Source organism: Hylobates moloch, unplaced genomic scaffold (assembly GCF_009828535.3).
Source record: "Hylobates moloch isolate HMO894 unplaced genomic scaffold, HMol_V3 SCAFFOLD_10, whole genome shotgun sequence".
In the NCBI taxonomy this organism is placed as follows: domain Eukaryota; kingdom Metazoa; phylum Chordata; class Mammalia; order Primates; family Hylobatidae; genus Hylobates; species Hylobates moloch.
The window spans coordinates 56,179,337-56,197,323 of NW_026652285.1; the positions used below are offsets into that span (position 1 = coordinate 56,179,337).

The window sequence follows — 17,987 nt, forward strand, 5'->3', positions numbered from 1 at the left end:
ATGCTCAAGAACATACAGGCAATAGACCACATGCTATTAGATGGAATCAAGTAGGCGGACATTCTCACTTTTGCTAAGAGCCTCAGTGTATTTCTTGATTAGGCATTAGGGGAAATAAAATGCTCAAAGCAGCATCAGTTCATTCTATGAGCAATCAGTTAAGATAAAGACCCTTACCTCAAACACTTAACAAACAAAGCCATTAAAAAAATCATGTTCTTTATTTCCTGATACAAAAAGAATTACAGTACCTAAGACATAAACAGAATCTCAAGTTGTATTCACAAAAACATATGCAGAATATATGAGCCTTTTTACTCTAAGGTGGTCAGACCATATTCTGAACACTGTGTCCATTTCTGGATAACATCTCTACTTAAAAGGGCTGCTGAGGGCCCAAATGGAAAAGGCAACCACAATGTCAGACTCAAGACCCTCAGAGCTGAAAAATAAGATTCAGTGTACTCAACTTAACTCTTAATGGTTTCTCTCTTCAAATACTTGAAGAGCTGATACATGAAGAAGACCACATCCTCTCAGGTTGCACAAGACAAAATAAGATAAGCTTTTCTGGGTGTCATATTTCTAATCAACATGGCAAAAACTGATAGGCAGTTAGAAACATCTGATAAAAATAAGCAATTAGAAGCATGACTGGAACATATGATTTGACACATAAGTTTTCTGCCACTAAATGTTGACACACCGTCTGGAAACACTCCTCTGGGAGATGTTTCATAGGGAGGGGGGTGCCTCAGATAAAGGCTAGAACTCCTGACTTCTATAGATCTTACCATTAGTGAAACTCTGAAGATTTTATAAGTGAGGGAGAAATTCACATCAAATAAGAGAATCAAAAGAAAATGTATACATCCCTGTTTACTTTGGCTTTTCCATTTGATTTCCATAAGAATCTAAGTTTACCAATTATGGTTATGACTTATTTACCACCCACTACACCCGGGGCACCATCCTACCAATTTGCTTACATGAATCATTGGAAAGGGAGAATGGGCACGATACATAGGTCTTCAGATATGAGAAACAAGAAGTGGATATGCTTAGATGAGAGAAGGTAAGCTTAATATAATTAAGTATGAGCCATGTAAATCTGAGAAGTCAAAAGTATTTTTATGCCATTAGCAAATGTTTAAAAGGAACTAAAAAGATGATTTAACTTTCTCTCTCTCAATACTGCTCAATTATAAAGTCTTTATTCTGAACAAAGAATTTTATATCATATCTCAATCTATGTAACTAGCTAGGTGTGTGCACGTGTGTGTGTGACTGTGTGTTAATACACTGTCAATAACAATAAAATATATTGTTAATATATTTTAATATTAATTTATTTATTGTTAATATATATTTTTGTAACAATAAGAATGAAAATATATTGCTAATATATTATTGCATTATTTATAAAACTCTCCTTCCAAAACTGATTTTAGGTCCATCTGTAAAGTACATAAGAAAACCATTCTAATTATAATATACTACAAACTACTTCAGTTCAATGTCTTCATTACTGGTTATGATTTATTTTAAGCCTACTTGTATTTTGACAAGGAGCAAAGAAAACATGAAGTGCTGAATTAAGAATTCACCTGAATAAACATCTAGACTCTAAATTGAAAATATAGGCACACTCAGCATTATGCAATATACCCGTGTAACAAATCTGCGCATGTACCTCCTGAATCTAAAACAAAAGTTGAAAATTTTTAAAAGTAAAAATAGTAAAAATAAAAACATAGGTACAGGTCAAACTTTCTCAAACTCAATTGAACTGCATATCCTTTTCAAAGTCAATCATCTTGCCAACCCTCAATATTTTCATTACAATTAACTATGTAAAACTACAAAACAAATTAAATCTTTGTTAGAGTTCTTGCAAAAAACAAAGCCAAAATAAATTTTAAAGTTAAAACCAAGCAAAGCTATAAAAACAATATAATTTTATTGTACATCTAATTTGATGTACAACATGCTTTTATTACATTTTTATATTAGCATCAAAAAGAAAATAAAATGTTATCTTCTAATATCAAAATAATCACCCCCCACACACCCAGAAAGGGCATGGTGTTGAGGCTATGGTGGCCTCTCATTACAGCTCAAGGAGGTAGGCACATGAGTGCTACGTCACTCAAACATGCTGGGGATGTGATGACTTTGTCCCCTAGAATCTTTTGTTGATGAGCTCTACTCCAGTTCTTATGAGCCTTTCACAGTGTCTAATCTTTTCAAAATGAATCATGGTGAAATTTCTGAAATACTTTTCAGTTGTATACCTTTCCCCCCAATTTGCTTAGAATCAATTTTAAATATTAGTCAAAAATGACATCACACATACACATTTTAAAAAATCTATTATTTCTCAATAACGGAATAGTCAGCCATCTATAAATCAAGCCATTAAATTTTTTTATTGAGCAAATCAGTGAACAGTAGAAACCACTTAAACCTGATAGAATATTCTTAGAAATGATCACCAATAAGCCTTAGAAATGGCAACCTGACCATTTCTAACACCAGGATGTTAAGTACATTATTCTTTTTACCAAAAGTACCCAAATGAAAAGGGGATGAACATGAATCTGAAAGTAACAAAGAAATAGAGAATTGGAAACTTTCTGTTTATGCTTTCACTTCTAATTTCAAATTTTTGACATATTACAAAATTAACTAGCAACACTGGACATATGTGTATAAACATACACATACACTCATGTAATCTCTAAGTGATTACTAGGTCTCAAGTAATAAAAGGCCTAATATTTCAGTTCATTTGATTAAACGCAAGGCTAAATTCTAACTTTTGGCAAGCCTCTGTGACTCCTTCAATACAGCAGCTATTTTACAAGGATCTACCAGCCATATTTATATTTGCTTTGAGAGTTTCCCTTTTCTGCAACATAGCTCATATAATATTATGCTGAGCTATTAAATATTTACAGATCATGCCAATAGTTTCAACATTATACACCAGAAACACTGCAGCATCATATACCACAAGTCTACTGGTTTCCCTGAAACATCTCTTATTGAGTCTACTTCTAAGAAACAAGACATGATTAGAGATGAGGTAATGATGAGCATATATAAAACCAACTCATAACATCTTCAGGAAATAACTTTGCCCTCTCTGAAACGCTTTTAATTTTTACATGATTCATGTTTCAGAACTTTTAACATCATAGAAAATATAAATTAGTGACCAAAGTATATTCTATTATTTTAATCCACCTCCAAGGAAATTTACTTTCCTTTTAACTGTGATTCTGAACTTGAACAAAAAGTGAGGACGTGTTAACATACCTGTCATAGCCTAGAGGTTGAGGGGAATGACCAATGAATTTGGGACTGCTTCTAGAAATTGTATTCCCTGGTGAGATATTATTTATACGCTGTAATATAGAAGTAATTATTTGTTAGTTCATGTAATTTTCATGTAAACATTTTATATACACATAGGTACACATAAACCCACTTTTTAAAACTGTAGCACACTATTCAAACTTCTAATGTAACTAAAAGTGTGTTATACTACCTGAGCAAATGTGAGCAAAAAATCAAGGGAAACATTGCAACGAAGATGACTGCCATAGTACGCTCTCCTCCTCATCCTATCTTACGTCCAAACCCTACAGCACATTCCATAAGGAGTACTGTGGTTCCCCACTTTGCCAGGATCCTGCAACTCAACTTCCTTGAATGTGTCTCTTCTTGAACCATAATTTGACTTAGTGACTGACTCCTCCATATCCCAATACGACCCTGGAATCTTACACACGAAGCTGACTTCCAAAAGTGGGATAAGAGGCCTTTTGACAAATGCAGTCTGGGAGAGGTCCTTAAAGTTCCAAATGAGCTAAGCTGATTTCTGTAGGAGGGTTTGAAATCCAAGGCTCCCATTCTGAGCATCTCACTGGCATAAAGAATACTCACAAGTCTCAACTCACCCCTCAGACAAAAGCACCCTCTCCCTGCTCTCAACCGGGCAGTATTTTATTTTTACCTCTATGGGATTCTCCTACCTACCTGTGTATATCTTAACCTCCTACTATATGATAAACTCTTTCAGGTCAAAGATCACATCTTACACACCTATCTCTAGATTCCTAGGACATCTATAAAAAGAGTTGGTTAACACTGAGACACTTATTTCTTCAGAGGAGAAGCATATTTTTTAATTTGGAAAAATGCTGCCTCGTTTTATTTTATGGAAATATATTCTCATTATTATAAGGACTTACGTGATGTTCTCCTTTAAGCAATTACATTATTTTCATCAACACCAAAATATTCCACCACTAGAAAGAATGAAATACATGATAGAACTATGTGGCATACCAAAGATCTGTTGAACTTGCTATAACTGTTTTCAAGGGCACTTCTAAGGCCATCATTACTGTCATGTAGTTTCCGGTTAGCTGTTCTGCAGAGTAAAGAAACAAGCAGAAAGAGAGTCAAGGAAAGTATAATTGGGGGGTCACTGTCATCACTTTGTTTTCTAGCTGTAACATTCAGAATGTGGAATAGCTTATCATCTTCTGCAACTTTCCACCACTTCCCTTCAAACCTCATAAACTGAGATAATTCATTACTTAAAGTACAAGAACTGAATCGATTACTCCTCTCTCTTTAAAGGTCTCAGAGCCTTGCAGAAGTCAACTGTCTATGCTGTGGAACTCACTCTTCCTTCAGGCAACCCCGCTGATTGAACAGATTTCATGCAGGTCTTCGAAAGCTCCCTAAATGCCTGAATCTGGCCAGCCAGTTCCCACATTTCAGAGGTCAGGGATGAACGCAGTGTGTTGTATCAGGCTTCATGCTCCTGGCAGCTCCTGCATTCTACGCACAGCCTGGCACTGTTCCACCAGGCACCGTCGTGTAGCAGGTAAACACTTGGGTGATGATCTCAGTCAGGTCTGGGTTCAAATCCTAACTCTTATTTCCATATGACTTAAGCCATTCAAGCTGTCAGAGCTTCAGCGCCCTCTTGTACAGCACAGCTATGATTCCACAGCTCCTACACCACAGAGCCACCAACCTTCCCTAGCTTAAGGCTGGTTCACCCTTCGCATCTTAGCTCAATCCTCACTTCCTCCAGAACACTTCCTTGATCTTCTTTGATAGGCCAAAGCTCCCCTTAGGAGGACATGTACCTTTCTTTTGCTGCATCTCTCTTGTTTGGCCTTTTATATTTATTTCTATGATTATTGATCCATTTCTGTCTTCTTCCCCTAAACTAGCCCCATAAGGGGAAAGAGATTTTTCACCCACTTCCCACTCTATCCTTCGCTCCTGGCATGCCTGGCCTGTAAGAGGTGCTGACAAATCTGTTGAATGAATGAATAAAAAAATTAACATGAAGGATTACTGAAATAAATGAACTCAACAACTGCCACAGGTGAGACTTAATAAGCATTCAAAAATGGTGGAAAAAAAAAAGGTCAAACCTGACCTGACTTCACTGGGGGGAACTGAAACCAGAAGACAATGCGGCATGGGTGGAAAAGAAAGAAAGAGGAGGCAGAGGGGTAGGTTTTGTGGGCAAGACCCTCAGAAGATGGAACTGCTATAACCTAGTCATAAAGCTGACAGAGTGGGTATATTTCTACTTGGGGAGAGGAAAAGAAACCTAAGAAAAATATACTCCTAAGTAAACACAACAAAATGAGAAATAATTGTGGAGGCAGAGCCCTGTGGCCCCACTAACAGGAGAAACCTGAAAAACTCATGGCACAGAACTCAGAGAAGGCTGAGTGCCCAGGGCCATCCTTCTATTCTTCTTCATAGAGGCATAATAAAGACACACTGGACATATCCCCTGACTTCCAAAGATGTTTAGAGATTTATACTCTATTCCCACATCTGGATAATTTATTTAGGATTATAAGCATCAGAAAGCTAAGAGAAGATGCCCCTGAGAAGAAACACACACTGACCCACAAACTCAGTGTTCAGAATGTGGCAACTCACGTTCTATATGTTACGTCTTTTATTAACAAAAAAATGAGTGAAATGTAAATGTAATGAGCATTTGATCTGAGAACTTACTGGAGTATTTCAATTTGCCTCTCAAGACTATTTCGATCTTCTGTGTATTCTCGGATTATTTCCAGATCCCTGTAAAATTGTATTTTATGTTTGAGTGAGAATTAGGTGTCAAGTCCCGCCTCACCTATACCTACCCTCCCAGGCCCTTTTCCACCTTTTTCAAAGACGAGTGTCCTTGGCCATGGTTTTACCTTTCCCATGGTAAACGCCTCTGTGGCCTCAGCAGCCTCCTCTCCTTCTGTGACTCCACAAACAGACTCACATCCTGTGCTTTCACCTGTGAGGCTCTGCCCCACCTCCGACATCACAAGCCTAGAGCTTCTCCTCCTCAGCCCATCTCAGTACCCACCAGCTCTTCCATCCCCACCCTCGCTGACCCAGCTCTGTTCTCCATGAGGGCTGAGCCCCCTGAGTCCCCTCTCCTCAGGGCATCTCAGAAACTGTGCCTTCAATCTTCTGAACTTTCCCCACTCATCTAAAGCCGTATCTAATCCCAACTCCATCTATTTTCTCCTTTCCTGTGATTCCTTCCTCTTTCCCTGTCTCACCCTACTCCTGCCCTCCCTCTTCTCCCTACCTAAACCACAGAGATCCCCAAAGAACCAGGCTTGCTAAGCTCATGAGACATTCACCCCGTGGCAATCCCTCTGTTACTTTATGATGGAAGCTCTGGCTTCTTCCCCAAACTGCACTCAGAACACTGGCCCTCTCCTCCAGCCCCTATCCCCCTGAGCACACAAACTTCATCACTAGCTTCCCAAAATGCCCAGGCTATCAGGTTTGGTCCACAATAACCTGCCCATCTGCTTCCTGGATGATAAAAGTACACATTTCCTAATTGTCTATAGGAATTTAAGTTCCTTAACCCAAAATTTGGGGGCCTTCTATTATAACCTTAAACTAGCTTTTAAACTTTTTAATTTTTTTTAAACTTTTGCTTTTCTATTCAAAATGTCTCTTTCTGCCCTGTGGTCTGACCACCTTTCCCCAAGCTATATCCTTCCCTATGTTCTGGCCCCTGCTTTGGTTACTGCCTCACCTGGAACATCTCTGAGACTTTCTTTTCCCATCTGTAAAATGGACATAATGAAGGTCCCTGTCTCACCAGATTTCTGTGGACTGGATCAGTTAATGCTTGTGAAGGACCAGGACAGTGCCTGGCAGGCGGCAGTGCCACCAGCTCTGAGTCGCTGATGTTGCCATCCTGGCTGTCTCTCTCCCCTTTCCCAGCACAGAGCTATCTTTCTACCAAGGCTCACCTCCAGCATCACCTCTTCAGTACAGTTCTTCACCTCTTCTGAACTAAAACAAAACCTTTTCTGTGATCACACAGCAATTAACCCAAACCATGACTATGTTAGTGGTACTGCTTCTGATATTTTTTAGCTCTTCTGTTGTTAAACTCCATAATCTTTTTGTTTTTTTTCCCAACTAAACTTGAAGTTCTCATCATATATATATATATATATGATGTGGGCTCTGTGTTTTGAGATTATATATAAATATAAATATACACTCTCCACTTATAACTCCTTATCTAGGTCAGAGACTTGTATGTAGTAAACAATAATATTTCACTGTTTTCTCTTATAAGACCTTAATTCTGATTAAAGTTTGCAAACAAACCCAAAAAAAGATATTTTTCCCAAGTGTACATGTCCCAGGGGATACACACATATACACATATCTATGCATTTTATATTTACCATCCATATAAAAATATACAGGTCTTTGTTCCTTATATATAAATACGTGTCTGTGAATGTATGTATGTGTATTAGGTTTTATGGTATTAACACCATACTGCAAAACTAACACACACAAAAACTGACTTGCCTACTTTTCCCTTTCTTATGTTTTATGGCCAGGATTCCTGACTTCAAAGCACTTTAATAAGTACTAACCCTTGACACTGTAGGTATATTCTTTTAGCTCCCAGTTAATTCAAACATTTATTAAGCCCTGCACTAGCCTAAACAGACAATAATTACTCTATTTGCTTAAAACATTAAAAACATAAAAAACACTAGGAAACCTGATACTGAAAAGAAAATCATTAGAAAGTAAAGAAGATATTAGCAAAGTTAATAACTCTTAATTATTCCATAGCTGAGCTTCTTTTGCCTGGATGATCATCTCAATATTCTACTCAAACTAACAAATCAAATGCAAAGTTCATACCTTTCAGTATTCAGACTCTGATCAGCATAATCACTTTTCAAAGCATCTAATTCACTCTGAAGAAAGGCTATGTTTGTCTGTGCTTCTAAAAGGTCTTTCTTAACTTTCTGGTTTTCCTGGATAAAAGGAAAAGTGAGGGTCATTAGATTCAGATTTTCCTCTGCCTGGGAGAAATGAAGTAAAGTGTCGTGTCACCCTCCCACACCACTCTCATCCTTCCACAACTCTTCAAATCTCAGTGTTCAAAGAACTATCTGTCAATTCAAGGTAATTCGAAATCAATATAAATTAATAAAGTGTCAAAAATCAAAACCCTCAAAGTCGTTTTTCATTTTTTTATGCTTGATATTTGATACCAAACTACAACAGTCAAGGGTTTATCATGACGTATTTCGACACATTATTGGCAAATTAACTGACACCAACCATTCGAATGCTTGCTTTATTTAATGAGTGCTATAAAATCATTGACAAACATTTTGTGGAATCAATAGTACCTATTACCAGGTACACTGGCTACATTTTACAAATAAATTCTATCACTTAATATTTTAAGTTTTGCACTTAAAAATAAACCAGTGTGATTTGAAAATTTCTGTATTTTCTTAAAATAATATTGGAGACATCCGTTCAAGATGGTGGATGGAGCACATGAATTTGTCTTTTTCCGCTTCCAAAACCTCATTAAAATGAAATACCAAAGGAAATGAACCAATAACAGTTAAAAGAATGGAAGAGGGTCCCAGAGCATTCAAGTGACTTAAATGCACTTCTAGAAAGTGGAAACTGATGGAAATGTGTTGCCAAAGGGAAGAGAGTGGGAAATGGAAGTCTAGAGGAAGTGTGTTCAAGGTTTTGACACAGAATCCAGAAGGAGACAAGTGACCAGGCCGAACCCCAGAAAGACAGAACCAGATATGGGGTTGGAAAGAGAGATTAAAACTGTATAGTAAGGCACCCTTCCCACCAAGCCCATTCCCTGTCTTACCCTAGCAAGTAACAGTAGAGAGCCAGAGTGGATTCTAAAGACAAAACAGAGATTATCTTTTTAAAACTGAGTGGCTCCTGTAAAAAAAGCTAAGGCTTCTCTCTGAATATCCCTGCCCCACTCACACTGGTAACTGGGGTCCCTTACCAGCTTCACACACAGAACTCCTAGGAAGACACTCTCTCGGGAGAGAGGCCTTCAGGTGAGCAGATCTGTTCACACCATCCCACAGGATCCTACACCAGCTACCTTAAGTGACCAAGCTAGTCCTTCATTTTAAAATATGAACAGATCACCAACAACTGGCAGGTATTTGGAAAAAAATGGTACCTAGAAATGATTAAATTAATAAATCCCAGAGGAGTCCCAGAAAAGCCTATTTATCTAAACAAACTTAATAAATTGTGAGGGGGGATGTAGACATTCTCAAATATTCAAAAACAGAAAATTTCTCTCTCACATGTTCTTTCTGAAGAAATTTCTTGAGGATGTGCTATGGTGAAATGAGGATGAAACCCTCTCCTCCCCAAAAATTGTAATATGCAAAATGCTACAATTCAGTGAAAGGCCTAGTGAAAAGAAATTGCAGAACATATGGGTAGCAAGTTTAAAAAACAATCAGTCCAATAAGAACTGAAATTTTGCCAGGTGCAGTGGCTCATGCCTATAATCCCAGCACTTTGGGAGGCCAAGGCAGGTGATCACGAGGTCAAGAGATTGAGACCATCCTGGCCAACATGGTGAAACCCTGTCTCTATTAAAATTCAAAAATTTAGCAGGGCGTGGTGGTGTGTGTCTATAGTTCCAGCTACTTGGGAGGCTGAGGCAGGAGAATCACTTGAACCCGGGAGATGGAGGTTGCAGTGAGCCGAGATCATGCCACTGCAGTCCAGCCTGGCGACAGAGCGAGACTCCATCTCAAAAAAAAAAAAAAAAAAACATGAAATTTTATAGACTCCAAAATTAATATTTTCAGGGAGAAAAACTAAACACATTTGATGCATTGGAAAGAATAAGTAAGTCTTAAGGTATCAGTGATATCATGAAAATGGTAGAGCTTTTTGCAACAAGAAACCAAAAAATCAACCAGAAAATCCAAGAAAAACAAATAACTCTACAAGAATGTCATTATCCAAATACAAAGCCAACTAAGATGTGGAAAAATCTGGAACTAGGAATCATTTGACCACGAAGCTGGGAACCTTCGAAGTGGAACAGAGATAATGAATGGAGAGAAAGAAATGCAAGCCTCACTCATTTCTTGGCTCTGCAGTGAAAATATTTAGAATCATAATAAAGAAAATGCTCTTTATTTGCTTTCAAATTTGAGAGTTAATCTAAAACCAAAATAAATAAAACTCATAACAGAAGATATATGAATGTTATCAATTTTGTTAGTACTAAAACTAGATGTGGCTGGCGTAAGATGGAAAAGCGACAGAAAAAAATAAAACTTGGAGGAAGGGGCAAGGCACTAATATCCTCATCACTAAGCCAGGAATACAGACCAGAGCTGATGTTGGAAGAACACAGGGTTAACTATGTTATATAAAATTTAAGCACTATGTCTTTACTACTTTGTATGAAAAATAAGTAAAAGCTTTCACAATAAGTGGCATATTATTGAGGGAAAAGCCTGCATAAATAATATCTTTGATCAAAGGTATTTTAAGGACTTTTTCTAACTATAGTATTAATTTCCCTTTAAGCTGCTCTTCCTGGAACACTGAAACAAGAGCATGATGATGTGGTCTAACAGGAAGTGCATTTCTGTAAGTGAAAAGGTAATTCTTACCATTGATAAATCATAAATTTGTTTTTTCAATGCAGCCACATCTTCCTTTTGACTTACGCGTTTTGATTGTTCTTCGAGCTGAAAGATCAAATAAAAGTTGTGCGCTTACAAACTCACTTTGAATTGCTTTGGTTAAGTTTAGGACTATCCTTGAATATACATATGAGAATTCTAGAAGTCACCAATTTTCAACATTATGCGACTTTATAAATCATTAATCTACATAAAATCCATAAGGATTTGAAATTTTGTTCTAAATAATTTAAACATTTGAAAAGGGATTTGTTGTGAAATGAACGTTTTTGGAAACAGCCCTTTTTGGAAATCATTCAACTATTAAGCCATCCAATTCTTGCTTTTTTCAGTTATGCTACATTGGAATCTGGATCTTTCTATTTTCCTTTGTATTATCTGCATTTAACACTTTCCATTCTGTACGACAATTATTTAGAAATGTCTTACCTTCCCTCCTAGAGAGCAAGATTTTTTAAAAGCAGAATTAGCGTCAGATTCACCTATGTTTTCTTCATGGTGAGTTCAAGAAATGCTTATTAAATAACTAAAATCAATAAAATCTGAGTATAACATGAAGCTAGAGACACAAACACACTTGATTATCTAAATACCTACATTTAAGCTTTGCTTGATGATTAACTCATTTCTACATGAGCTTTGCTTGCTGGTTGACTCAATTCTATTACAATTACAAACTCGTTACAATTGTCAGACTAAATTGGTTACACAGCATTTATAACCTGGAGAACAACAACAACAACAACAACAAAATGCCTTTCCTACAAACAGCTTACATCCTCTGGGAATGGTGGGGATCTGTTGGTACTCATTACTGGGATGTTTATGCACTGATCAAAATGGATCTCACATTTCACCAAGTCTAATTAGGTGCTTTGATTCTGGACCTTCTTCACCTTGCCAGATGCTATAAAGGGATAGTGTTTACATAACAACGTCATGACTGCCACGAGGCTGACTATGACTGAGAAGAGCCATTGATTTAAACACGCATTTTGACTTCAGAGAAGAAAAACCATCAGGAAAAAGTGAGTTTCTCAGAATCAAGGACACAGTGGCAATTGTAACAAATTTGTAAACTATAGCCCTTAATGTACTCTCAAATAAGCATCTTGCTGTTTTGCATAACAACCACATCAGGCATGCAGGAAGTCTGGTATAAGTGAGAAAGCACAAACCGTGTAGTAAGATGGCTTCGTCAGTTATTAGCTGTGTGACTCTGAACAAGTTATTTAACCTCTCTGGAACTCAGTCCTCATCTCTAAAAGTAGGATACTTATACTTTCCTCAGAGAAAGTTTAAGAATTTGATTTTTTAAATCATGAAAAAGAGCTTAGTGAACTGCAAAGTCGATAAAATATCAGTCATTATGGTTAGGAAGGACAGTTTATTATTAATTGCATTTTATAGATCAGAAACTAAAAATCAGAAAGATGATGTGAACTGTCCCAGGTGCTTCAGGGAAAAATGGGTACAGTTTTGACAAGGATTCAGGTCTCCTGACACATGGCCTTTCTTACTGTTTAGACCACTTGGGCCTCAGCATTCGCTGCATATCTTCTTGTAGACATTCCTTTAAAGATTTGGGAAGCCACAGAAATAAGTCAGCGTAGTGACTCAGTGAATTTGTGGCTCTAGCATAAACAGAAAATTGGTCTATTCAATTCTGTAATATAAGCATAGTATGCATGGCCTAATAACTTTTGAAAATTAGATATAAGGTTCAAATTGATATTCATTTTCTAAGGAGGCTACTGGGGAGAATTCTTAATCATCCCAGAGGTTTAAATTGCAATAGTGTAAAAAATACAAAATATAGCTAATTGTCACTTAATCTCATCACCACTTTCAGAGATGATTTTTGATTTTTTTTTTAAGATAGTGACATAATCATGGCTCACTACAGCCTTCCTCTCCCAGCTTCAAGTGATCCTTCCACCCCAGCCTCCTGAGTCACTGGGACTACAGGCATGTGCTACCACATGCAGTTAATTTTTAAAATTTATTTATTTATTTATTTTTGCAGTGGTGGGATCTCAACTATGTCACCCAGGCTGGTCCTGACCTCCTGAGCACAAGCAATCCTCCTGCCTCAGCTTTCCAAAGTATTAGGATTACAGACATGAGCCACCATGCCCAGCAAGGATGATCCTTTTTTAATTATCCATTTTCATTTTAGCTAACACATTCCCATTAGTTATGGGAAAAACAAAAACAGATCCCAGAAGTGTGTCTAGTACAGTGCTGGAGCCAGCCTGTACCGGCAGGTGAGAGTCTACTTTAAGCATCTCTTCTCAACCCTAAATTCAGTGATATCAACTTGGTAGCATGAAATCAGTAATGACAGGAGTATTTATACCATGGAAATTGACAAACGATACACATCTCTCCCCTCCCCTCCACCCCGTATACAGCCACCTGTTAAACAACTGCCAGAGTATTACTGAGTAAAACAGAACCTGCTCATTAGAAACCAAATAGAGGAAAAGCCAAAAACCAACCACATTAAAAAAACAAACAAACAAACTAATCACACCTTTGCTCACACTTCAACAAGTTCTGCTCTTCAAAAACTAGTGACTCTTGGTGATCAGGGTACCCTAGATCTGAAATTTTCTACTTAGAAGAGCAATATTCAATTTCATTTAATAAATATTCCCTGAATACTTACCATGCACTTTGCAATAAGCTAGGGGTAGGGACACAGGGATATTTGACATGACCAAGAAAAACCGTCATGAAGCATGCAGTCTACCAGATACAAGGGACTTGAGAGTACTGAGCTGGTGAAGACCAAGGAAAGCAAACTGAAGTTTTATGGACAGTGGTTGAAGGGATCAGAAAATAATTATTAGATCTATGCAAAAGACAGGTGGCCCCTGGAAACAGAAGAGGAACTCGGGGACCCTTAAAAGTTCTTTCAGGCTGGGTGCAGTGGCTCACACCTGTAATCCCAACACTTTGGGAGGCGCAGGTGGGTGGATCACCCGAGGTCAGGAGTTTGAGACCAGCCTGGCCCACATGGTGAAACCCGTCTCTATTAAAAATACAAAAATTAGCCGGGCGTGATGGCGCATGCCTATAATCCCAGCTACTCAGGAGGCTGAGACAGGAGAATCATTTGAATCCAGGAGGCGGAGGTTGCAATGAGCCAAGATCTTGCCACTGCACTCCAGCCTGGGTGACAGAGCAAGACTCAGTCTCAAAAAAAAAAAAAAAAAGAAAAGAAAAAAAAAGTCTTTCCAAGGAGCTCCTTGATTCTGAAATCTGATCTATCTGCCACTTCAATAGGATTCTGAATGGTTTGGGTTGTTAATGGCTTAGATACACTGAGATGCTGAGGCTGTTCCTACAAGTCCAGCTGCCACATGCCTACCTTTCTTAGCTTTTTAATGGTCACCTGAAGATCTCCTACTTCAGTTTCATACTGACGTCTGAGGTCACTGAGGGCTTCCTCAGCTTTGCGTTTTTCCTAAAAGAAAAATAATATGTTGTTCATTTAAATAGGTTCACCCTCTTAAACAACCTTCAAAACCCCACAGGTGAGAAACATTTTGTGTCAAATTAAGGCTGACTTTAGTTCTCCTTCACAGGGAAGGTGAGAAAGGATATCAGAAGGAAACCAATTGACTTCAGATGCACAGCAATTTTGGAATTGAAACCTACAAAACTGAAAGAAGAGCAGGATCCCACAACCTATATACACACCTCACCTGGGAGTGACACCTCTATTACTCACATTGTGATAGAGGCTGTAGCACATCAATCAGTTAATTAATTGTTGGTATAATTAGTTAAAAGACATGGCACAGTGAAGGGCTGCTGTGCTTACCAGAATCCTATCATGTCATCAGGACTCAAGAAGGCATCCTGGGTCCACCCTTTTCCCTAGAGATGATGCCTTATCCCTAGAGATGATGCCTCATCTAAATCCCAATCACATCACTGCAAATTCCTATGCAAAGTGCTTCCCTGTGGTCTGGTATTTCTCAGGGGTGTCCCTTCAAGTTCTTCTGGAGCAGAGAATGGCAATAAGGCACCCCAGGAGGTCAGGGGATTGCCATTCAGAAGCTCCCACTGGCTGAAAAATCTCTAAATTTCCTTTTCTTTTAATAAATTATATAATTTTATATTTTACATTCAGTATTCAAATAGTTCTATGTTGATAGCCAGTAAAATTCAGTGTACAAATATTCACTGATCACCTACCAATGGTTCTAAGGGACTGGGGACATGGGGACAGAGAGGGGGACAATAAAACTGATGTTCTCAGGCATTCTAGTGGGGAAGACAGAAAAAGTCAATTTCAGGAAATAATACAAAAAAAGAAAAAAGAGAAAACAGGGAGACGTGACGGGAAGTCAGTCTGCTAGAGGGTAAGGTACGGCCTCTCTGCGGCATGCTCCCACATCTGAATACCTGCCAGAGGTAGCATGTCTTACTGCCCACTCATTGGCTGTGGACCCTGGGCAAGTTGCTAAACTTATCCATGCCTCCATTTTCTTTTTAACTATTGTGAGGATTAAATTAAATAATCCTAGTTAAATAATCCATATAAATTAAATAATCCATGTAAATTAAATAATCCATGTGAAATGCTTGGTAGAAGAGCAACATCTTCCCTTAAGGGAACTTTTTTAAAAGGGGCTATCTTGACTTCATCCAGCTTTACAGGTGAGACAACAAGTATTGCCTGCCTCACATGTGGATGAAGACGCAGGGGCCTCACAATGAGGTGCTAATGAGGCAGCCTTCCTGGCATCAAAATGGACTTGACTGCAAGTCTCTTCATTAGATCCACAGCCACAAACCCAAACATAAACATTTTAGGGTCTAGAAATACTTTATCCAGGCCAGGCATAGTGGCTCATGACTGTAATCCCAGCACTCTGGGAGGCCGAGGCGGGCAGATCACGAGGTCAGGAGATTGAGACCATCCTGGCTAACACAGTGAAACCCCATCTCTACTAAAAAAAAAAAAATGCAAAGAAATTAGCCAGGCGTGGTGGCGGGCGCCTGTTGTCCCAGCTACTCGGGAGGCTGAGGCAGCAGAATGGTGTGAACCCAGGAGGCGGAGCTTGCAGTGAGTGGAGATAGTACCACTGCACTCCCGCCTGGGCGACAGAGTGAGACCCCATCTCAAAAAAAAAAAGTACTTTATCCAGAGTTCAATAAAGGAAATGATCACTAGCCTATTTCATTCCCAACCTGTGACAGGTAGATGCTGAGAGATCAGATAAGAGATTGTTACAGTAATGCAGATGAGAAATGGCAGTGGTTCAGATCAACTCTTCACAAACTTCGAGTAAACTGGAATGGAGGGAACACATCCCAACTCATTCTATGAGACCAGAATTTGCCTGATGCCAAAATAACACAAAGGCATTAAAAGTACAAACCAATATCTCTTCCACATATGAATGCAAAAATATTAAGTAAAATTTAGCAAACTGAATTCAACAATCTGTAGAAAGGATAATACAGGATAACTAATTAGGGTCTATCTCAAGTGCAAGTTTGTTTTAATATTCAAAAATCAATCAATGTAATTCACCACATTAACATTCTAAAAAAGAAAAAACATGATCATGAGACAGAAAAAGTCTTTGAGAAAATCCAACATCCATTCCTGATTAAAACAACAGCAACAACAATACTACTCAGCAAACTAGGAACAGAGGGGACTCTACTGCATTTATAAAGGCATCTATGAACACTACACCCCTAACATCACATTCAGTGTTCTCATCTCCTTTACTCTTCTTACCAGTGCAATAAGGCAAGAAAAATAAAAAGCTTCATTCAAGTCAGAAAGAAAAATAAAATGTTTTTATTAATATATTTCATAATCATCATTTGTTTGGTAGACAAAATCTACCAACAAAAAGGCACTGTGTATTAACAATGTAAGCAATGCTATAGAATATGAGACCAATCTCAAAAATCAAGTGTATTTCTATACATTCACAATGAACAATCAGAAATTGAAATTTTTAGAAATACTATTGACAGTATCATCAAAATATGACATACTGAGTATATCTAAGATGTACAATATCTGTACAGTGAATAACACAAAACATTTCTGAAAGAAGACATAGAGAAATCATATTTTCAATATTGTTAAGACGTCAATTCTCCCCAAATTGATCTACAGATGCAATGAAGTTCCGTCAAACTCCCTGCAGACTTTTAGCTTTTGTTTGCTTTTTTCTTAAAAAGAAATTGAAAGGCTGATTCTATGAAAATTAAAGCAATTAAAATAGCCAAAACAACTTTTAAAAAAGCACAAAGTTGAAGAACTAATACTAGTTGATTTTAAGACTTATTATAAACCAATAGGTATCAAGACTTATTATAAACCAGTAGGTATCAAGACAATGTAATATTAGCATAACAATAGAGAAATCAATCAATGGAACAGAACACAGAACCCAGAAATAAGCCTACACAAATAGAATAAACTATTTTGGATAAAGTGCAAAAGCAATTCAGTGGAAAACGGTTACTCTTGTTTAATAAAGGTGTGGGAACAATTGGATATCTACATGCAAAAAACAAAATACGAACATTGATCTATATCTTGGCACCAAATACAAAATGGATCCTAAATGTAACCAAAAACAATAAAGCTTATAGAAGAAAACATAGGGGAAAAATCTTCGTGAGCTTGGGTTAAAGATTTTTAAAGACCACATGAAAAGTATGATCCATGAAAAAAATTGATAAATTACAATTCATCAAAATTAAAATTTTATACTCTTTAAAAAATACTGTTAGAATGAAAAGACAGGTCACAGTGTGGGTGAAAATATTTATAGATCAGGTATCTGATAAAAGACTTGCATTCAGAATATAAAAGAACTCTCAAAACAGTAATTTTTTTAAAAAACTATATTTTCAATGAGCCAAAGATTTTTAACA

General features: G+C 37.6%; 1 protein-coding gene across 1 annotated transcript in view; it reads right to left on the reverse strand.

The window, feature by feature from the left end:
* RASEF (RAS and EF-hand domain containing) overlaps positions 1-17,987 on the reverse strand; it is a 76,993-nt gene that overhangs the window by 21,475 nt on the left and 37,531 nt on the right. The window contains exons 4-9 of the mRNA XM_032164374.2: positions 14,440-14,535; positions 11,031-11,108; positions 8,248-8,363; positions 6,067-6,135; positions 4,357-4,441; positions 3,322-3,410 (exon numbers count right to left, since the gene is read on the reverse strand). Of these exons, the coding sequence (XP_032020265.1) occupies positions 3,322-3,410; positions 4,357-4,441; positions 6,067-6,135; positions 8,248-8,363; positions 11,031-11,108; positions 14,440-14,535 (533 nt within the window). The remainder of the gene's footprint in view (positions 1-3,321; positions 3,411-4,356; positions 4,442-6,066; positions 6,136-8,247; positions 8,364-11,030; positions 11,109-14,439; positions 14,536-17,987) is intronic.